Source organism: Mastacembelus armatus, chromosome 16, assembly GCF_900324485.2.
Source record: "Mastacembelus armatus chromosome 16, fMasArm1.2, whole genome shotgun sequence".
Taxonomy (NCBI): domain Eukaryota; kingdom Metazoa; phylum Chordata; class Actinopteri; order Synbranchiformes; family Mastacembelidae; genus Mastacembelus; species Mastacembelus armatus.
In genome coordinates, this window is record NC_046648.1 from 21,847,751 (window position 1) to 21,871,510 (window position 23,760).

The 23,760-nt window shown below is 39.2% G+C and overlaps 1 protein-coding gene across 2 annotated transcripts in view; it reads right to left on the bottom strand.

Annotated features, from left to right (window-relative positions):
- Positions 1-998: 998 nt before the first annotated feature.
- rftn1b (raftlin, lipid raft linker 1b) overlaps positions 999-23,760 on the bottom strand; it is an 87,488-nt gene continuing 64,726 nt past the window's right edge. For both annotated transcript variants that reach the window (XM_026316965.1, XM_026316964.1), the window contains exons 7-10: positions 20,940-21,058; positions 10,302-10,405; positions 6,706-6,781; positions 999-5,973 (exon numbers count right to left, since the gene is read on the bottom strand). In XM_026316965.1, coding sequence (XP_026172750.1) covers positions 5,359-5,973; positions 6,706-6,781; positions 10,302-10,405; positions 20,940-21,058 — 914 coding nt within the window. In that variant the 3' untranslated portion in view covers positions 999-5,358. The remainder of the gene's footprint in view (positions 5,974-6,705; positions 6,782-10,301; positions 10,406-20,939; positions 21,059-23,760) is intronic.

Sequence of the window (23,760 nt, forward strand, 5' to 3'; positions counted from 1 at the left end):
TTTGTTTTTGCTGTTTAATGACACAGAGCTGTACCTGCGGCACCTAATGAGAGCTTGATTCTCAAGGTGACAGGTTCGGCTGTAGTACCTGAGTTTGGTCTTGGTCTTGATGTGTTTTCTCTTATTTTGGATTTACTTCTGTCCTGTGAGGGGCTTGCATAGAAAGGCTGTTGTTCCCCTTATTGATATAAATTTGTTAATACCTTTTACAAGTGTAGTAATTATTTTCCATTGTGTGATTTTGCCATGTAACAAGCATCCTCATTTAAGAGGCACAGATTATGCACACGTTAAAGTGTATTTTATTTTAAAGCTTTGTGTGTTAGGTAAATCACAAGTTTAGTGAATACGAAAACATTTACTTTATATTTATCTTGATTACTTTATTTCTAGTTTGCTGTCATCATACCCCATTTTCATACTTGCCAGGAAAAGATGCAAGGATGAGTTAATCAATAGAAAATTATTTAGAAAGCATTTAGAAAATTGAACAATCATTTAGTCCATGAGGGGAAGATTTTTCTTGTCCTACATCATATAATTAAAAAGAGGGGTATGGATATGAGCATATGGCAAAACAGCTAATTGAATTGTTACTAGGTTTTGAGAGGTTGTGATGGTCTTACTGGTTTCTGATGTTTAATAAATCAAATGATTGAGAATATATTCAAGAGTTTAATAGTAGAAATAATAAATTGCAGTCCTAAGCTGCAGTACTTTACAATAATATATATTCCAAAGAAAATATGATCAAAGTTGATCCAGTTTTTATTACAGATTTCCCTCATTGTGTTTCCTCAGCAGTGTTTCTGGGCTGATTTGTAGTGGAGGGGTATTAACAAGAGGAACAGCTGTTTCAGTGAACCTGACTTAATTTCTAGGATGGGCTTCAAAACTTATTCATTAATCAGTTGATGAGTTTAAACTAGAGTTTAGTTTCTAGAACTTACTTCTAATAGCAGTGACCTACGACATAAAAAAGCATGAGGAAACATGTACACATTAAATATAAATCATTTTATAATATACAAATTATACAGATGTCATGAACAATAGGAATGTGGATACTCAGGATAGCAAAGATAAAGAGTAATTTTTCTTCTGCAATAGCGTAACACTGCTATGCAAGTGACAACAGCACATGATCAAAGATACTCAACATTCAAGATGGCAGCCGAGGTGATAAAAACTAACATCAGAGACAAAACCTTCGAATATGTTTTCCAGAGGCTGTGAGCAAGCTAAAGTGACAACACAGGAAAAAATGACGACACCCTATTGTATCATGTTCTGTCATTTCTACTTTGCCCATTTCACATCATAGTAGCACACAGGAAATGAACCATTATTTTTTTTTTTTTACAGCATTACCAAGAACAATTGCACTAGCGCTATTATTGAGGCTCAGAGACAATTATGTTGATATAAGACTGAAAACTGTATATGACCTTTTTTTTTTTTTTTTACACAAATGGGTGGAGGGCTGCAAATGTTTGTCTAGCATTAGTTAAAAGTCTCCTTTTCACAAAAAGGCTACGAATTAACGTGATCCAGCATCATTTAACTGATGAAACGTCAGATCTTGCCTCTCTTTTATCTCCCTGGGTTTTTCTTTTTTCTAATACCAGATGGGGAAAAAACTCACAATTACCCACAGTCCCTGGAGTGTACTCATGTCAGAGGTTAGACTGCACTGCAACCAATCAGCCCTTATCAGGAAGAGGTGCAGCCCTGAAGGCCACAGCCTCAGGTAGAATGAGCAGATACAGGGCTGGTTGAAACTTCTGTCAAGGATATGATAATACATGTTTGTGGATGTGTAGCTGGAATGTAGTCAGAGTTGAAAAAACACAGTAATATCACATGAGATCACCTCACATCACCTCGATTTTCCAAACTCTGCTTCTTTAGTTAAAGTGGAATATTATTTATCTGTTTTCACAGGATGCCAAGAGGGAATACATGTTACAGTTTCAGATTATAAAACAAAAAACAGGAGAAACACAGGAATACTGAAATAAATTTTATATTCACAAAACAATCAAAATCTTTATCTTGACACTGGAGAGAATGAGGAAATTGATTCAATCTGCTGAAATAACTTGAGTAGGATGCAGTGAGGGAATTTCTCAAATAATTCTAATGATCATGTCAGCTATCAAAAGGCATCTTTTGGTATTGCCTTTCATAATTCACGTTTGTCACATTCTGACAAATGTGTGAAAGTGACAGCTGAGTCTTATTTGCTCCTCAGCTGCTCTGATGTAAGAGGCAGCATCAAATATTTCTGAATACAGTAAATGTTTATTAAAGCTCAGTGAAAAGCTAATAGCAGTTAAGAGAATGAATTAAAAAAAAAACAGAAAATGTTATCACTTCATGTCTTAATTCATTATCAGAGTGGTTATTCGTCATGTGCTTGTGCAAACTCCTGTATACAGCTGTGGAAAATCCATTCTGGCTCAAATATGACCTCTGACCCTATCTGCCATTAGCAGTGACCTCAAACTCACAGGTCTGGGCTCCACCATGAGTGGAGGGCGAGAGGACAAGGAACATATGTTTCAGGGGGTCACACATGATGCAAACCGTCGATTTAAACCTAACAGCAGCCCTAGGGAGGTAGCTGGCAGCATAAGTCTGAAATACATTTTAGTAAGCTTTAGCAGAACAGCAGAGGCAACACACAGCCCACAATATAAACAAAACAACAAAAAACATGTTCAGAACACCTTAAAAAGAAACAAAAACATATTACCTTCTTACCACAATTTAATTCTTTATCCCCTCACTGTGAATTCCAGTAATACACAGGAAACAGCTTCAAAATACACTGACTGCAACAAAACTTTCCTGTTGACTACAAGAAACATATAACACTGAAATCACCATTGTGCCTCTAAAAGACATTTCTAATAGCTGATTGTGGGCCATTTACACTATAGTCATAAGGCTAAACTGGTCACAGTTTTATATTCTACTCTACACAAAAACATTTGCCATTTTACATTCAAAAAATCTCAGCGGCGGATGGTTTAGTCCTTGAAAAGGAGAGCACTTTACAGTAAAATCAATCAGTCTCCAGACCATCATATCATCTACTCTCATAACACAAAACATCCAAATTATGACAAATTATAATCTGTATAAAGCAGAACAGCAGGTAGTTTAAGTTCTTGATTAACCAAAAGCTTACAATGCTTAAACATTTTAATAAATAGGTTTTCCAATATATCAAGTGTGTAATTTCTTTACAAAATTTCAGTTTTAACACAAGTTCTTCCTCCTCAGTGCAAATGGTTTCCTGTGACATCAGCGTTAAATCTAAAGGCTATTTGCTTGACTTGTTGAGGTGTTTTTCTATCAATACTTCCCCCAATAAGTGACCTCCATCAGAAATGTGATTGCTGACAGATACCCCACTGACAAAATCCATTAGTGGGCTAATGAGAACTCCACCATGAATGTCAGCACCTCCATCCCTCCCGTTTCCCTTTCTAAACAAAACGCTACATGATACCATGAAACAGCATGTCATGACTTGGTTGTTGTCAGAAATTATATCTGGTAAGAGGTGCTTAAAGAGCTGGAAGTAAAGTAATGACAGAAATATTAACAGGGAATGTGAAACACAAAAGGCCGTTAAATTAAATCAAGCTCTGTGGTCTTCCTCTTTCACTCTGAACGTCTCAATTTCTCCCTCTCAAGCTGTAGTTTTGGTCTCGGTAAACAACAAACCTCAGTGCTGTCCATGTAGTTCAGCCTTCTTCCACACTGACAAGTGCTTTTGTTTGTGGCCACTCCCTAATTATAACTAAAGCAGGAACTTTGTGTGGCAATAAATCCTCACTTATATGTAAAAGCTAATTAGGTGCATCTAAATATGGGTTCTGCAAACATTTGGATGAATCTCACATCCTTATTTAAGTTGGCTTTGAATATGGAACATTCTGTGTGCAAGGTGAGCTTAGCACACCACACGTCAGAGTGATTATCGGCTTAGAGCTCAGCGTAAACAATTATCTCTTCACCCTACTTTGGATTGCCTGTCGCAACATACGCATTTCCCGTCATCTCTACCAGTGTTCTCCAAGTTCCCTCCACATCACAACTCCCTATGGTGCACAGAACTGAGGAACAGGATATGGGATACAGTCTGTGATCACATAGGGCACTTTTAGTTGTCATTCCGGTGGATGAGACAAGCCTGCGTCTTGTCAGGATTCTGTCACTTAAATTTTGGAGCCGACTTGTTTGTTCCCAGCTTCACTGAGAGAAAAGAGCTGCTCAAACTGCTCCATGGTCAGTAGAAAGTACCCTTTAGGAAAAGCTCCGGGCCATTTTTAACTAAGTAACCCTATTTACACAGGTTGTAAGTTATCATAAATCCCATTGCAACAATAATGATGTAATGCTCCTCACTCCCTTAAAGGCTTGGTCACACCACTCAACGTCACAGTGTCATTTATCCCTGTGCCTTTGCCAACGTTGTGATTCTAGAGGCTCGGTGCCACAGGAACCATTGGCAAGGCTCATTAAAAACCACTGTGACTTGACTCCTCTCTAACATTTTCTTTTCAGGATTATGCACCATTCTGTTCAATCCAGGGTAAATGCAGGGATGAAGAAAGCTCTGAAAGCTTGCTAATTGCTCACTGACAGTTAGCTTGGTTACTAACAGTTTAATCAAAGAGATATTGCTACCAATAACACCTGCCTCATAACTGTCTGCAAACCGTGAAGCGTTTTTACTTGGACAGAGGAAGTTAAATAGAAATTGAACACAATACAGTTAATAATAGCTTCCTCCGTTTTGGATTCAGAAAGTCTAGAAAGTTTGCTATTGTTCAATAAAGAATTTTACTTTGGCCTCACAAACACATTCATAAATAATGTTAATTTTAATTTCACTGCAGTGTTGTGCTGTTTTAAGTGTTGATATGTGATAAGGTCTTTCAATTGTTGCTCAGTTTAAGTAAAACAAAAATTTGCCCTGTATGATCAAGACATCGTTCGATTTCTTCACCCCCACCTCATCCCATCATCTTATTCCAGTGACTCCACATTGACTATCTTGCACCAGCATCCCCTGTTTGGTATATATACATTCAGTATGTGTGGTCGTACAGTAGGACTGATGTATGCAATTACATGAACTCATTCTGTAGCTAAACGGTGGCAGGTTGTGGGGAAAAGATTTGTCAAAAATGGCAGGTTTGGAAAATACTGCAGCGATTGGGATCGAAGCCCCGTTAATCTGGATCTGGGACAACAGTGTGAACCAGTTCTTAAGTTGGGGAATTTGAGAGGTAGGGTGGAAAAAAGCTTGAGTTGGACTACTTGGGGCTACTCTTGAGCCTACTCTGGGGTTTGCTTAGTTGGCGTGGCCTGTAAATCTACCGCAGTGACCTCAATACCTGCTGGTTCCTCTTCCTTGTGTTTGATCATGTACTTTTTGCTTTCGTCTTTTTCCTCGTCTGTCTCGACCCCGTTTTCTATCACAACTTCTGCTAGGCTTCCATCCTTCTTCTCTTTGGTCTTGTTCTCTGTTTTGACAATTGCAATGGTTCCTGCCACTTCCTGGATTTCTCCATTTTCTAAATGCTCTCCATTCTCTTTTGATTCTTTTCCATCCTGTGTTATCTTTTCTTCTTCTGTGCCATTTTCTGCTCCTCCATCTTTCTTTTTGACAGTCTCTATGCTGATTTCAATCCCGTCATCAATCTTTCTATCTTTCTCACACCTCATTTCTCCTTCTTTTGATGTCTCAATTTCTCTCGCTGCCTCTGCGTCTGCTACGTTCTCCGTTTCATCCCTACTCTGTTCCTCCTCTTTCTCTACCTTTTCTCTCTCATCAAGAATCTTGGGATCTTCTGCATCTTTCTCTGCTTTTGCTTTTTTCTTCTTCTTGTTCTTTGATGTGTCTTTGATGCAGTTCTTGTTGGACTTGCTTCGGGCCTTGAAGATCAATTTCTGAAACATCACATTAGCATGTTAGTCAAATGCATTGTACCTCTTCGAATATGCTTTTGTCCCCAAAGCTTTACACACAAACTTAATTAAGAATGGATCACCATGGATCTAATGTGGTGCTGGGGTAATGGCTAATTCAAATGAGTTGCATTGACTCAGAGAACAAGATTGAGGCCATTTTGAAGGGAGTTATTGGTGGCCTTAAGGCCTTAACTCTGACCAAACAAACAGGCAAAAATTGAATGCAATATGTCCTCAATTACTTGAAGAACTACTGCAGGGTTATAGAAAAGTGAGATAAACTGCAAAGGAACAGGTAAGAAAATCTTGTTAATGCTAGCAATTCCCTGCGTCTTAGGGTCTATTAAATTTGTTGTTGTGCTGGCAGTTTAAATTCAGGTCATGGAAAGTGTCAACATGGATTCATTCCACTGTGGACAAAGGTTATAGCTTTAGAGGTTATCATCACTAGTCAATGTCGCCAAGAAGCATTACCACCCCTGCTGGCCCACACAACACGTTTATCTGTTGCTGAAAAATTCCTGATATCTCAAACACAGAAGAGTGAATTAACATTTGTCCAGTGCTACGTATGTGTCTACTTAAAACAGATCTGTAGGTGGACGTGATGAAGATGATGTTGGCCTTGAATATTTGACAGTGAGGTAACAGATCGACTGGTGAGAGACTTCACTTTAACCCAGAAATACAGAGGAATATGAGGTCTGGTACCTTGGATTCTCTCCTTTTTCGGTCCAAGACAGGTCTCTGCAGGAAAACGATCTGTTTGGTGGACATACTTCCATCACTAGAGGACAAGGAGAGAGAGAGAGAAAAGCAAATATAACAAAGGGGTTTTTTAATACAACTGACAGATTTTTCATAATTTATTTTCTTATGGTTGGAAATTTGCTGTAGAGCTTGACTTAAATCCTGGGACAATAGAGAGTATTCATACTTTTCTGACCTTTTAGCAAAGATACTGTAGTCAAACATTTGCTGGCTGCTTCTTCTGCCTGTCATTTCTCTGGTTTCATTTGAACCAAAAGCAGATCACATGCTGCTAAGAGGATGATCTTGAAGTTTGTCTGAATGTCTGTGAGCAACTTGTGAATATTTTCTCTTGTATTTCTACTCTTTTCTTCAATGCCCCAAACATAATCCTCCATCCCATGCACATGTCACACTCCTGTGTTCTGAGAAGGATAATCTGTACAAGTACTCGTGCTGACAGATTAATCATCACAGGAAATGCAGATTCATTTCTGAGTGAGCTTCCTGTCCCTCTCGTTCGTCTGCTCCTCTTTGTCATGCACAGCCCTTTTCATGGCCAAGTGTGCTCTCATTAAATAGCTGCCAGCTCAGTTTTAACTCTTTGCTTTTATGTCATGTGATGGCCTGATTTCTGACAGTTTTATTGTTTGTTTCTGCTTATTCTTGTTTATTCAGTCTATTTCTCCTTTTCTGGTATTGCACATGGCTTAAAAGGAGATATGTTGCCCTGTGCTGTTATCTGACATAAGTTCAATAACACATGCACAAATGTGCACATGCTGTCTAAACTTAAGCTGCCCGCTCAACCTTGCACATGAGGAAAAATGGGAGGTTTATGATAACTCCATAACCCTAAAAGCCTGCTACAAATCTTCCCTTACTCAACTTCAAATGGACTTCAGACTCTTCCAGCAGAGGGCTTAGTATCTAAACCATCCGAAGCCCACCACAACTTCTTTTTTCCATTACTGTCTTCCTTCCACCATTTATCCATGAGCTATTTTCTGGGCTGTCAAGAATGCTGGACAGCTTCCTTTGCGAATTAAAGCTGAAAACGAACTGGCGTTCCCAGCAAAAGCCCTAGCCCATTAGGCTAGAAAGCAGTGGATGGCTTAGAAAATTACAGGCCTTTACTGAACCTGCTCTTGGCTGTCAGTGCCAGCTGCACTATTATAACTTGAAGGCATATATAACAGTCAGCCTACAGTATGTCTATATACCTGTTGGTGGCTTCATCATCACCGCTGCAAACTGCTATTTGGAATAAACACCTGAAAAATGCTGTATCTTTTTATCCAAAAACTGGTGTGTGCATTAATTACTATTTAGTCTAAAGCTTTAGATGCTATTAGATAATTAACTAATTTGTCTGAACATTGTTCACCGGTTTCATAGTTAATGTTGAGAAATTCACATTTACTGTAGTTAATGGTTCTAAAATGTAATTACTCCGTACAATAATTGAATGCGCCAACCATGAATGCATGCTCGGAGACAACTACATGAATTAATGTTTTGTGGAGAAGCCGCTGAGCACCAGTTAGCATTAATTTCAGACGCTGTTGAGATCACTGACACTTATTCGACCCCTCCAGACGAGGAGCAGCCTGTAAACCCTCAGATTAGAGTAAGTGTGTGTTTGCAAATTTCCTATTTAAAAATGGAGGAGTCAACATCAGAAAAACAAGCATAATGAGTATTGTTAATCTGAAATAGATCATTAACCATTATTTTAGTGCTCAAAATGTTTTCAACGCAGGGAGAGAAATGAGTTCTGTCTTGTACTGTATCTACTCTGACTCTGATTAATTAGTCATGTTGTGCTGTTGTGTTGTGGCATTTTGAAAGAGAGGAGAGAGGGAGGGAGGGAAGAAAAAACCAAGGATGAAAAAAGAGAGGTAATTAATCTGTCTGTGTTATGAAAAAGCAGCAGTATGACCAGCTGAGGTGGAGGCAGAGCAAACAATTGGTTAGTGTACTGATGGAAATACTCCATGCACTTCATCACAATGACGCATTGCAGCTTATTGTTAAAGGATATGTTTACATTTTTCAAGTCTATCGCAAACCAATATATACATGTCCACATGCACATTGAAAGAGTTATTGGTGACTTTAATCATCATCCCCCTGTGCATACTGGCTGCAAAGAGATCCCGTCCTAAAGCAAATTCATTGTAAATGTTGGGGGACAATATTAACTGTTGAGCAACAAGATGTCCTAAAGCTAATATGAGACTTTATGAATTAGTGCAATCAGTCAATCAATCAGGGTTTTTTGTTCTCTAGACTTCTAGTGAATTCCTTCTCATGGTTCCCTGAAAAAAACAGGTTGGTGCAGGGGTCATAAATTAGGGTCACACCACTTGACTGATCGTACTAAGACTGTAAACGCCTTACACTATAGTTCCAGCTGACCATTATTTAAGGCATTATTGCACATCAGGTGTCCTGTGCAGTGAATAATAGAGAGCTAAAATGAAACTGGAGCATATTGTTTTTGTTCTAGAAGTAAGGAAAGCGAATTCAAAACCCTACCAACATTTGTAGCTATGTTAATAGCTAAACATGTAGAGAACAGAGAATATTCATTATCAGCATGTTGAAGAACCCAATCTGTTTAGAAGAGATGTTCCTGGTGTGACTAAGTACACGCATGTTCGTTCGCCATAAGCGGATGTACACTCATATAGCATTTATGAGTGCTGAGTCAGTGCTGGCTTAGCTGAGGAACCGTTACATTTCTGAGAAGAGATTTTCCACTAACAGTCAGAGCTGCTGCTGTGAAACTTCCACAGCCGCTACTGCTCCGTTTGAAGCTCAGACTAAAAGGGCACAGATTTAGGCCAGTTTCTTTTAAAAGTTCTCTTATTTCATTGAACCATAACTTGAATAAAGTGTTTGTGTGATCTTTCATACCATGTTCCAGTTTTCACAGGTGTACTTCATTATTCTTTCAATACTTAGGTGCATTTCTTCTGATAATGTCAGTGCATTTGGAGAGCAGGTCTTTTACTTGCAGGTCATTTTTATTTTATTTTGTTTTATCTCAAGATGTGATCAAGATCTGAAGTTGCATGTTTTAAGAGCTCTGCAGCTCAAAGAGTGATGTAATGATGTTTATTACTTTGGAACACTTAACAATTACCATATTAGGTGGTGCATGGTTTTAATCGCAAGGGGGACTTAATGTGCCCTTTTCCACCCTTTTCAACAGTAAGATGCATTTTACTGTCAGTGATCTAAATGACTAATTACTAATAATACTCATGTTTGCATAGGCTCATGTGTGCATACTGTAAATATTCACCCTCTATGACATAGGACACTTAAATCATTCCTGGTGCAGCTAATAGGCTTTAGGTGCAGCATCATGAGTTTAACAGATTTGATTATGCATTGTGAATGCTTTTTATGTTCTTGTAAAATTGTAAAATGTAACACAAAGACTGACAAACGCTGGTATTGTTGCAATTCATACTGGTAGCCAACAGAGGTCGTTAGACGTCACAGATTGCTTCATCCTCCTTTAATGACCTGATGAGGGTGATTACCTGTTAGTCTTGATTATAGGAGTTGGCAGCACACAGGTGAGTCTCCATCCATATGTGGCAAGAGACTGTAGCAGTGGGACATAATCAGACTTCACCTGCAAACCCTGTGGGGAAAACAAGACTTCCATTACCATCTATAGTCAACCCAAACAGCCTTAACAGTTCATAGTCCCTATTTTTCTCCACTTAAACACCACAAACAAACCGCAATGAACAGATTGCATGCACATAATGTAGCAGAGTGCTACTGGTTACAGCTGCAAAACATCAAGGTGTGAGATGCAATCTAGCTTGCCAACATCACTTAGAAACTCAAATCTCAGTAACAAAAACAAAAAGCCTCCCCACTCACATATGATGTTTTTATATGATGTATGTGTGCCGCCTGAGAGAGTATTTTCAGCAGCAACGTATGCAGGAAAGAGTAAGGACTGAGACATAAATCAACTGCTATAGAAATTCCCTGGTTGCCATGAGTCAACATGGCAACTCTTTCTATTCATGACAAGCATTTGTCAGCTCACTAAGTCCTTCAGCAAATAGACTGCTCGCGTGAAACTGCTCACTTTGCAGTAAACATTTTAATGCTCTTTGTGCGATTAAAATACCATCAAATGAGCCACAGTCGCGTTGTCTCAACTGATGGATTTAAATCAGGAATAAGTGAAGCATAAAATGTATGTGCTCATTTTGACTTTGGGAATAAGGGTAATTCAAACTGAAATACACACAATTTACATAATGCACTCTCAGAATGCCCACGCACACACACACCCTGTTTGGAGAGGAAACCGGTATGTGTGGTTTGTAGTTCTTGTTATGTTTGACACCTGCCGAAAATGAAAAACCACAACACGTGCCAGTCAGATTGCTTATTACAACTAGACTTCAAGAAATGGCTCTGTAATATTGTAAGGATGACTAAAGCTGTTTATCCATCAGTCATCTATACTGCTTATCCTGTAGAGGGTCGCTGGCTGAAGTTGTAGACTATGCAAAAACAAAAATAATTTGAAAGACAAGAGTTGAATAAAAGCCTCTGTGTTCAGATGGGTGTTTACATACATTCCAGATCGTTACCCCCGGAGGTGCAGTGCGAGTATTGATATGAGTCAAGAAGGCAGTGAACACACCACAGAACGTCAGAGTCTATTCATAGTGCGCAGATCAACTGTTCAAGAACAGAGACTTGAGAATACATCACACCTACACACGCTACATTAGCCTTCACTGTACTGCAAAGTGTGAAGATCCTCTCTAGGATTCATCTAGATGTAATGTTCACCAGCCCTCATTAGTTTCTATCGCAGACAGGCTGCAGTGCACACCTGCCCCTTTGTCACCTATAGATCCACCACAGATTCATAACTCTGGTGAAAAATCAAGAGTGAAACCAGCACAGGACCGTCCCCTTTGGTTTTTTGTTTAAAGTAGGCGCTATCACAAAGCAGTCAGTTGAGCATGTTGTGTGAGGGGATTTTGGTCTCTCTCTCTCTCTCTCTCTCTCTCTCTTTCTCTCGGCTGTTTTGAAGCTGACAACATGCATAGTTGTTCATTTCAGCTCCACCAGTGAAAGCTACTGTAAATAAAAGATTTTATTGTGCTAATTTAGGCTTGATTTCCACCTTCTTTTACCAGTTTTCTGGTCGTGTTATATCGTTAAAGACATAACCACAGCGTAAAAATACCCATTTTCTTGAAGATATTTTTGTGTATTACCTATATTTTTATGGTGGTAATGGTTTTAAAGAATATATTTACACAAATCACATGCTTAACAGTGATATAATGGCCCATTATCGAGGAAGGAGTTAAATTATTGTCCCTATTATAACTATTTCCACTACAATAATACTATTAAATCATGTATTTTCTGTGGAAATACTACTAATTCTCACAGTAACTGTGAAAACAACAGGAGTAATACTGTTATTCCTGCAGCTCATACCATCAAAAACACTGCTACTAAACTTCTACTGCAACATTTGGTCAGCATTTGTTGTATTGCCATTCAGCACATAACGACTACTACAGTTAATGCATTACCATAACTACTACTATTAAAGCTACTACAGCACAGCAAGTACCCAACTAGGCTTATTACTACTACTGCTACAAGTATGGTTTCTACTATAGGTTTCCTGTCATTATTAACTCTACTTCTGATTATGCAGCAGGAATTAGTGGGTAGCCATATGGAAAGTATGAAACAGTGAGAGCATTTCTGATCAGCATGCAGTGACCATTGTCTGCTATGAGAGAGACTTTAAGTCAAACACTTAAACCCACTCCTCCGCACAACGCCTCATTTTTCCTCCACCAATTCTTATTGAGCAGGACGACAGAAGATGCACAAACAGTCCTAAAGCAGTCACATATCAAGTTGTAGGTTGCAAAGACATAATCATTGAAATACAAGACAGCACTCCAGACATTATTTACACAAGCATTACTTTCTAAGTTACTACAAGGAGCAGCACATCTACATTTTTCAGGGGTTTATGTTGGAACGACTCCCAGAAACAAACAGTCTTTCGAAGCCTGCCCAGAAAGTAAATTGAGAAATAATTTTTCTGTAATGGCTTGCTGTTCTTTGGAATAGGTGAATGTTAATCACAGTCCCTGGAGTGTGGCTCCCCGTTCTCCCTGACTTATTATGCAGGGCCACCTCGCTGTGTCAGCACTCCAGCACTAACCTGTGTGCCTAAAAACAAAGCAATCACTTTGCCATCTTTGTGTTCGATGCTATCTTAGCGACTATAAAGAGACACCGAGCAGTAACAGTACGGAGGAGCTGCAATTAAACCACCTCAGTCAATGTTGCTTTAAATTCAATCCTGGTCTCTGTACATGGTTAAACACCTTGGGCTAACCACCGAACTAAAGGGCATCTCAGCAGGAAGGGAAGCAACTATTATTCACTTTACTGACAGAGTCTTATCAGCTGACGATGTCAGCTAAAGCAACAGTTGCCTGGGAAATAACACACAAGGATTTTGCTGTTTATCTGCCTGTCATTTTTGGAACAGCTATGGAGATATATTATCCAGTGTTCGGAAACATAAAGCCAAGACAAAGTTTGTGTTCAGGCCTGTGGCATAGGGAGGGTGCAGCAGGTCAGCTTAAAGTTCAGAGTGCACTGTCAGGCTGAACTCAACAAAAACACAGACCTGTTGTTTTTCTTCAAACCCCCCCCCCCCACTGACTCTGCGTGGTAGACATAACAAACCATAATTCTGTTTTTCACCAGCTCTGAATTTAGCTATATTTTTAGGAGACTCGTGAGGTCAGCAGGTTTGCAGACACACTGAGCACATAGCTTTAAAAATGGGCATTCAGGTGCTGATTCTGATAGTGTGTTGTCACAGCAACAGAAAAATCGCTGATTTAAATTGTACTGCACAAAAGCTTTTTATGTGCGACTCTACCAAAATACAAAAAGAATTAATACCTTCTCCTTGTACCTTCTACATTTTTCCTCATTGTGGTTTTTCCAGTTTGTGTTTGGATATCAGCTTATTGATTAGCATGGATCTCCCAAAACCTGTCATGAGGTGGACAAACAATATTAGCACAAGGTCTCTCCAGTAACTGGAGCTTTCAGTCGTATCATAGCAGATGAGGTTGTCCAGTTGTCATCAACTGTAGATGTTCACATTTAGATGTTAGATTTAGACTTCTTGTCTATATTTGCCTACAAAGTGTAAACCTGATTCTGGAAACAGCAGCTGTCCATTTAGTAGCTGTGCCAGAGCTTTCCATTGTTTCACATGGTGTGAAAATAGCTGTGTAGGGTAAAGAGTAGAGTTAGGATCTAAATTATTATTTTAAAATGATTTTTACCTGTTGTTTGCTTATTTGTGATTATCTTATTTGCCCATTTTTATTTTTGGTTAGCACTGTTCACTCACAGCAAGCAGGTTTTTTTCTGGTTTAAAAATGCTGTGTGGGGTTTGTTCTCCTCAATGGCATCCAGTAATAACTTTGATCCCATAAACCTTCATCTAGAGTCATCATCAGGTCAGTATTTTAATCTGTCCCATACTCTGCCCTCCCGAAGGACTCCTCCAAACCATCAAGCAGTGTTTTCCTGGCCTAAAACTGCATCGCTGCAACAATAACAGGGCTTAATGGAAGACATGCAGAGTACATTTAAACTTTAGACTTTTATGAGCTATTAACCTACATTTGAGTCAAGACTGAATTATGTGTCCTGATAACACATGATTTAGTTAGAAAAACAAAGGCTCAGTCAGGGCATGGAGTTGTTACTGTTCATCACGTGTCAGTGAAAGCCTTCATTAGGCACTTTTGCTGGGAGAATAAAAATGTGAGCATTTGATGATTGAAACTGATAACTCAAAGCAGGTGTTCTGAGACAGATCATCAGACAAGTCATCAACTTTAAAGCAGCAGCACCCATTATTTTATTCAAATAAAAGACAGAACCACAAGCAAAATTCTGACAGGAGGGCCCGATGCTCCTCTCTGTCTGTGTACTGCTTTGTTAAATTATCCTGCAGGCTTGCTGGCTAAAAAAGTCTTTTTTAGGTTAACTAAGTTGGTACTTTTAACCACAACCTACTTAGGAGAAGAGAGCAGAGTGACTGACAAGCCAATTTCTGTGTCTTGTTAACCTCAATTAAAACTCAACTCTGTGATCAGACTATTCACTATTGCTTACAACAGAAATTGCACTGGTTCTTTCCTGATGTCCCTTTAGCCTGGACTTATATAAAGCCATTTCCTAAGGCTTCCAGGATATGGAAATGATGGAAGAGGTTCAGATCACTTACAAGTGCCAATACCACATTATCACATATACAAAGTCTGAATGTATGTTTCGGAAACATGTACTGTATCAAAGTTTAATGAAATTTTTTATTACATTTTCAAAGCAACAGTGTAAGAAGCATTTTCTTGATGCTGGTTTAGGTGGAGCTATTTTCACTCCTAGGTGGTCCCCAACAAAAACATCAGACCCAGTAAATGAGGGTAATGACAAGATAAATCTGGGAGTCATGAGATCCTTACAGATTAATCTTCTTAGGTAAGAAGAAAAACTTAATCTAATAGTAGTGGTGGAAACTGTAGCTGTAAAAAGTAATGGAATAAAACAGTTACACCCAAAATGTAGTAAAAGTATTGATGACATGTACTGTAGGTAATACACAGAACTAGAATATTTATTATATTAAATTATTAATAGTAAATGTGCATTTACATACAAACTTTATACTCTGTTGAGCATGTTATTTCTCCTTTATAGCTTCCTACCCTTACAACCAACTACATCCTGTAAACCAAAACCATCCATCCTGCAGCTCTCAGCATCATTGTCACATTGTCTGACAGAGTGGGCGTGATCTCTCAGTTGCAGGGACAGTGCAAATTACTCTCCTTCTATCTAGGTCACCTCTCCTCTCACCTCAGTCAGAGAGGATAGAGATATAATGGACAGGCGATGGACGTCAGCAATCAGCTCTCCACCCAATATGCGCACATGCAGGCCACAGCATGTGCGCACAGACACAGAACATCATATAAATATAAATTATATTGTGTAATATGTAAGTATTACAGAGGCTTTGGCATTACAGGTTTGATACGTCCAAATCTGCATCCTGTTTTCTTTGCACCAACAACTGAAGTGATTCTAGTGAACCCAGAGGAAGACACTCTGTAGCAGGTGGTTTTTGCGTGAACCTAATTTCTAGAAGATTGCAGTAACTGAATACACACGACGCACGATACCTTCACGTGTGCATGGGCGTGATTCTGTGTCCTTTTCTACGTCTTAAAACAATTTCTTCAAAGATTCCTCTCTGCCACACTGATGCTGTGATGTGGGGCCTAAATCCCATTTTAGGCATAATTTTGTTTCTGAAGACTGTGAAATGCTGCACTTCAAAGCCAGAGATGCTAGTAAATTCAGGCAATGAGTGACAACAGTGTCACTGCTGTTAAGCTCCTTTCACTCGCTTTGACTTTGGACTGCCATTCCTCAAATTTGAACTCAGCTGATATTAACTTTTAGGGTGTCTGTCTGCAGAAGCAGACACTTTCTCTATGGTTTTGTCAAGATCAAGGAGCCAGCATGCCTGCACCATGATCAAACAGCAGGGTTTCATGTAAGAGAGAGCATTTTTCTTACTGACAGTCATGCTGTGATGCCCACAGTGTTCAGCAGGAATATCAGAAACTACAGACAGTATATGTTCAAAAACCTTTAAATCTTGAAAAAATAAATGAATAAATCTACCTTAAGGTCCTGCAGTATGTATCTGAAGTCAGAGAAAATTTGCTTTTAATCATTTTGCAAACAGCAAACTAAAGCAACAGTTAATTTTGAATTTTACAGTAAAAAATCTTTTTTGTGGTAACCATGGTTTTGGTCTTGTTTATGCTTCAACCATTTGCACTGGTAACCACTGCACAGATGTAATCTTTGTCTTAGAGATGCTGTTGTGGTTTTTCCACTTTGATTGTATTGCAGTCATTGAGGCATAATGTGTCTCTGTCTAATTGTATTGCTCCAGTAACAAAAACACATACCAAAAAAAAAAAAAAAAAATTCACACATGCATTAGTACAACCCAAGACATGTGAACAGACATGATGTGGAAAATCTGGTTTGTCCTTTCAGTTCCAAATTCAAGCCATTCAAACAAATGTCTTTCATTCCTCACATGTACAGCCCCTTCACTTGAGTGTTTTCAAAATTATCTGATGCTTACATTGTGCAAAATATTCAAACCTTTTAAGGCTACAGACATTAGATTGAAATATTCTACATCTGTGCACACTTGAATAAACATTTCCTCTTAAACCTGATGTTAAAGATATTTGTAAAATCCTTGTATGATATCAAAAATGTAAAATATAGCATTTGGTTTACACAACATGCAGCAGATGCAGCATAATGGACCCATTGCAGGTCTGAGAGAGTTGAAGTGGATAATGGTGCTACAGACAACATTTTAAGGATATATGAAAGCAAAGCTGAAAAGCTTCTTAGACAAATCAGACTCCTCATAGACGTCAGCTGACGACAGACAACCTTTTAAAAAACACACATACAATACATGGATGTTTTTGTGACACACACAGACTGAAACACAGCACCTTCCTGCTAATGCACTTCATTTCTCTTGATGAATAAATACTCCTGCTGTATTTCATGGTGAGGTCTGAAGAAGAACATGTTTTGTTTGGTTATTTCTGCTGTGAAAGTCAGTGATAGGAAAAACAGCTTTCAATACATTAGTTCTAAGGCAGGTCTTGTATTGATTTTCTCAGAGGGCAAGTGATGAGAAGCTGATCCTAATTGGAGTTTCGTAGAAGAGACCCTTGATGAGTTATTTATTTCAAACCCTTCAACACCATCCATATTGTTCCTAGTCAGGTCATCAGGCAACTGCTGCATTTTCAGATGCATTTAGGAAATATGTTAAAAATCTGTATTGTTTTGTTCTTTCTGTGAAAATGGAACATGAAATGTCTGTATGAGCACTGATGGCTTTTAAATGCTGAACACCATCATTTTTTTCCCATTGCTTATTATTTTATGCATTTTGCTGTTTTTGTGCAGTTTTCCTCCAGGCTGAGTTCTGCTGTCATTTAATTTTCCATAGCACTTGCATCTTAATATGTCAGGCATTGATTTTTGTTGTTTTCTTCTTTAATTTATTTCTGTGATTTGTTTTGAAATCCACATTTTGTGAGTTTTTGTTTGTCTAAGACACAACACCAGTTTTTTTTTTTTATTACATTTGTTGGCTTTTTATCATTGTACTTCAGTGCTTTTTTTCAAAATCTGTTATCACAGTCTAATGAATTAAACTTCTTGGTTTATCATTTAGTAATAAACTAAATAACCCAAATTCATACATTTATTTTTTCATTTTATATGCTAGCCTCTTAATGTTAACCTCTTATCCTGATGTTTGTTCAGCTGACTGTGCACAGCTAATGCCTGACTGTAAGCTTGCCCATGAAGACCATTAGCAAACCAGGTAAGAACACTACATGTTAGTAAACCAAGTTCTTGTGAAATGAATTCCATTTCTCGTCTCTTCTCTCACCTCCAGGCCCTGCGCTAAGCTGCCACGCTCCATGGACATTCCTCCACTGAAGCCAAACGGATATCAACCCTCCATCTAACTCCCACTGAGAACGTCAACAACCAAACCCACAAACTGTGTAAGTAATAGAGCATTACATTATTAGTGGTGTTAGTGACACTAATTCATCTTCCATTAAAGTGCCATTAAATCACTGCAGAGGGAACAGTGAGATGATGTTAACAGAGTCAAAGCTGGGAAATATATAACAAATATTCAATTTTTGTTTGTTTCACGTATTCATTTCTGGAGCATTATAGTCTCTTCGCAGATTTAATGTTGCTGTTTGAACCTAAAAACACTGTAGAGATATGTAGACTATATTTAGCTTAGAATATTTTGGCATTGAGTTTATTCATTTGATTAGTTATTTATTTTTGAGAATTGAAAATGCACAAACTGTAGGAGTAGGTGGATTGAAATGCATTTAGTGTTGATCATGTGTTCTGGATGTTCCATATAACACCTGTGACCTGTCGCCTCATTTTCATGCAGGGTTGATAGAGAACAAAAGAAACACCATATGCTCTTCTTTTAATCCAGAAATAAAACCTTGAAACACTATAAAGAAAAAGAAAGCTGTGAGCTGGTCCACACCATAGTAAATCTTTACATAATGATCAAAACGTTAGAATATTATTTATATTAATCACATTAACACTAATATCATGTAATAATATATAACTGCTGCCTCACTGTAGCTCATCACTCTGCTGCTTTGTGAACACCTGTAGATATGATGCCATTAGAAACTTGGCACCTTTCACATGCAAATCTTTTGATTATTTGTAACTCATTTATAAATGAAACAATTAAACTCTTCCTTTTTTCCTTCAGTGATGAACAGACACCATCCCTGGGATGATACACTCCCACTTGACAACAATGCAAATGATTGCATGCCCTCAGTGAAACAGCTTGTTTCCCTACTCTTCTTATCGGTGCTTCATACATCCAACCACCTGTCAGACTTCTGGATAAATAATACTGTAAAGCATTAGGGGGAAAAAAAGATGATGTATATAAAGAAGACAAAAACAGCCGCAATCAATATTCACCCTTATTTTTCATTGTAATTATCCTGGCACTGAAACAATAATGAGTCATGAGGATACTTTGCATATCAATTTTAGGCAGTTACCACAATGAATGGGGATGATGTGAGGCCCTGATCGCCATTTGTGAAAGAGTGTGTTGTCAATCTGATTTGGCATGCTACAGATTGCTCAAGCGAGACAGTTTTGGATACAGTAGGAGTTGATTGGATCTCCTGGAACACTGGGTGTTGGTTCGGTGCTATACTCTGTTGATGTTTCTGAGGAAGCCTTGAAATCCATTAAGCTGTAACGGTATTACCATTCATGTCAGGGGAGGGAAGGCCCCACTATTGCTGCAAGACTGTAGCAGTCTTTTTATTGGCACATGTGGCCATCAGAGCTGGACTGGACAATCAAAGAGTAACATTTGGGGCATAAAAGTCTTCTTTTACACTTGGACAGCCGCAGGCAGCAAAAACTCTAAATTCAATTACTGAGATAGGATCAGCAAACACATAAAGGCACACAAAACTGAATTCATCCACACACACGTAATGGGCACGAACACATGCATATATAGCTGCATGCACAAACTTGTATACATGGAGACATGCACACACAAGATACATACAGATGAAAAGGAGGCAAACCCTTCAACTCATGACAGAAATCAATTTTAAACTTGGAACTTGTGCCGAGGGGAGACACTAATCTGAGGGTAGATAACGGCTTGTTTGCTCCTGATAAGACAAGCGGCCACAACACATGTCCCATAAATTGTGATTTGCCAGATTTGTCTTTGCGGCTGTTGGGAAAGGGTGTGAGGAAAGGGTTGGAAGAGCACAACAGCTGAGTGACAACAGATCAGATCGTCCATACAAGAACACCATGCTCTCAAAGTGGATTTGTGTTCTAAATAGAGTTGAGTGATGTAGATTAAATTGTTTTAGATTAGTACTGTTGAAAACCACATTCACCATATATACATATATATATGTATATATATATATATATACAATATCACTGTGACAAATGAAAGGAAAATGTCTGTGTTAAAGACATACTGTTCCAAAAACTATACTGTAGTTGGGCTAAGATCTGGTGATTGTGATGACTGAATAACAAGTCCAGTCCAACTCTATTGCCAGGCAAGCACATTGATATTAGACCATTCTGCAAAACCATCAGTTGTGAGGCATAAAATCTTCCAACATGTGCCTAATTTCTGGGATAATAGGTTGTTTTATGTAAAACACACATTGGAATCATTCATTTAAACATCTGAATTTAAACTATGATTATATCAGTGCCTCTGCATATTTTCCAGTCACTCTGTTAAGTATATCTGCCTTCCCAAATTCTTTACATGAAAAAAGTGATGCAACCATTTCAAGGACAATTTTTCGTAAATTTTCTAAAAGTGGCAGAGAGCACAAAACCAGTGATACTGTCACAAACAGAAAAATCTTTCCACTTACATCAATGATGGTCCACTGCTCCACTACAATGGCATCGTATGTCGGGGTAGCCACATTGGGCTCACCCTCGATTGCCTCCTGGAAGATGAAGACACTTTCCACCGACTTAGGCGGCAAATCTGTAGAGCAGAAGAAAAAAAAAATCCATCTGTGAAAGGAGTATTTACTGGATGGAGCGTGCCTGTCTTGTCTCTCCTGCTCCTTTAGCCCCCCCAGGCCAGAGGAAATGGAACGATATCAGTCAGCCCCATTCACACTCAACCCTTTATTACATAGCCAGTGGTGTTGTCCATTTGTATGAGCAATGTGCACTTATACATTATGCAGGGACACAGTGTAAAAGAACAGGACAGGTATTCCCCTCCTGGTATTTAAAAAAAAGAAGACATTATGTGCTACATCAGTGCTTTTCAGGAACCAGAGTCCTGCTGGTTTTCATGCTCGATAGCTAAATAGAAGCTAATTACAACTGGGGAGCAAGGTGAATGCAACAGCTAATTTAAAGCCAGCAATACTCTGTGTCCTGAGGAGCAGGACTGAGGAGTAGTGCTTCAACAAAGATTTTAGTGATGGCAAAATGTAGCTCCTTATATAATGAAGTCAATCCATAAGGCATTAAAGCATAAATCTTTTTGCTAAGCCTGCATAACTCACCTTAAAAAGACTTGAATTAAGTGAGTCACATAAAGACGTTGACACTGATGCTTTAGGCCAGTACTGAGATTGTGTGCAGCTGACCAAATAGATTTTCTAACCTTCTCTTCTATTGGAGGCTAACAATCACAGGATTGGCATCCAAGGCAGAAACACCACTCTGGCCCCCATGAGCTGGGACCTCTTTCCACCCAGTGTCTCTTGTTATTCATTTGATGCACAAGCACATTACATGCAGGCACACACACACACACACACACACACACACACACACACAACACACAACACACACCCAATGGTCCAGTCTTCCCGGCTGGCCTGAGTGCTTTCTCATTACTCCTACACCATTTACACACTAATACAGTTTGCTGGGGCCCAGGCACCAATACAAGACACTCCACATTTCATTACTGGGCCCTAATAATAGGGGGATGAGAGGTGGCTGGAGAGCCCGAGCACAGAGAGAGGTAGAGGAAGACAGAAAGCAATGGAGGGAGTGAGCAAGACACAGAGAGAGATAACATGGAGGAATGACAGGCTCTTTTATTTCTCCCTCCCTGTAAACCCATTTAGGAGCCATGCACGCTCAATTGAAGACATCTCTCAGACATCTACTGGCTCTCTCAAATACAGACATTGTCGCCGTTCACTCCCATTCTGCTCTTTTTCCTTTTGTCTTCCTCTGCTCCGTCCGTCACCCCTTTCTCCCCCTAGTCCAGTGTTCCTCATCCTCATTTGTCAGACCACCCCACTTGCTGTATAATTAGAAATAAGCCTTTTTGGAAAATGTTAGTGCCAAGGCCCACCATAGACTCCCTGCCAGGGTGACAGGGATCACTCAGGTTAGATCGATGCAGGGCTTCTGTCTCATTGCTCAGTAGGGAGCAGCCTGTCTCTGTGATAATGCAGACAGACACTCAGCAGAAAGAGAGATAGCAGGAGAATAAGGGATGTGGAAGACAAGGAGTTGGTTGCTGGGGGCGTTGAGTCTGTCAGGGGAACGCACCGGTTGCGTGCACGAATAAACATTATCTTGCACCGATTGACTGAGAGCTGAGCGGAGCCGCCAGCAGGCTGAGGGAATTAGTTGTTTACACTTGCAAAAACCACCATGTGTCTCAGTAAAATTGTTCTCCATCCCCTGTGACTCACACACTCAAGGTCGTAGGGCGAAGCATGCAAATACAGTGACACTAAAAACTGGGAGTGACAGCACTGGGGCAGAAAGACGCAGAAGTCAATGGAGGGAGAGAGTCAGATAGCTGGAGTGGCAGGGTGACAGAAACTGACACAAGGCAGATGATATCAGCCTAAAAAAGAAGCTGATAGGTGTAGACGCGGACACACCCACATGAACACTCAAAGTGTTGTGTTTGAGTGTTAGTGTAAGAGTTTAAGCTGTACATGTCAAGTCAGTTTGGAAGCTGTTTGTTCACAGTCTCCATTTCTTGCACACAGTGTTTTGAATGAGCAAGCAGCAAAGAAAGGACAGTGAGATTGTTCCCCTGAAGCACCTGGAAATTTACAGGTTTGCATGACCTCTAATCACTGACTCGCAGAAGAAAATTAGACAGGCACTTCTGACGTCTCCGTCTTAACTTCACTGAAAAATACAACTGATTAAAAAACCATACCTGTGATTTTTGTATGAATGGAGGTTGAGACCTGAGTTGTACAATATGTGACAATGACTGTTTATTAATTCTTATCAAAGTCCAATTATTCCTAGGGAGGTTAGTACTTTCAAATAACTGAATTACCATGCTGTGGCAAGAAGCAGTGGTGTCCTCACACGGTTTAACCTCTGGGGTGTTAGTCTTTTATTTTGGCAAACTGTGATGTTTTTTTGACCTTTATGACCTTGACTTGACAGAAAATCTATCTTTTGTAGTGTATTTCATGATTTATTGGGAAAGTAACATGTTGAAGTTGATTTGTTGCAAGAGTCTTTTTTTTTTTTCTGTGAGTGGTTCACTAGTGAATCCCAGCTGAATGTTGGGATTCCTCTCTAAAGGAACAAATAGCAGTAGATAGAAGTACTATGCATTGCATCACTTAACAGTTTGACAAATTGAGGATTTTTGTGCTCTGTGCTGACACAGATCACTGTATGTGTATTTATGTTCAGCTGACCACTCTGGCCAACCAGCAGAGTGACCCTGCCCCA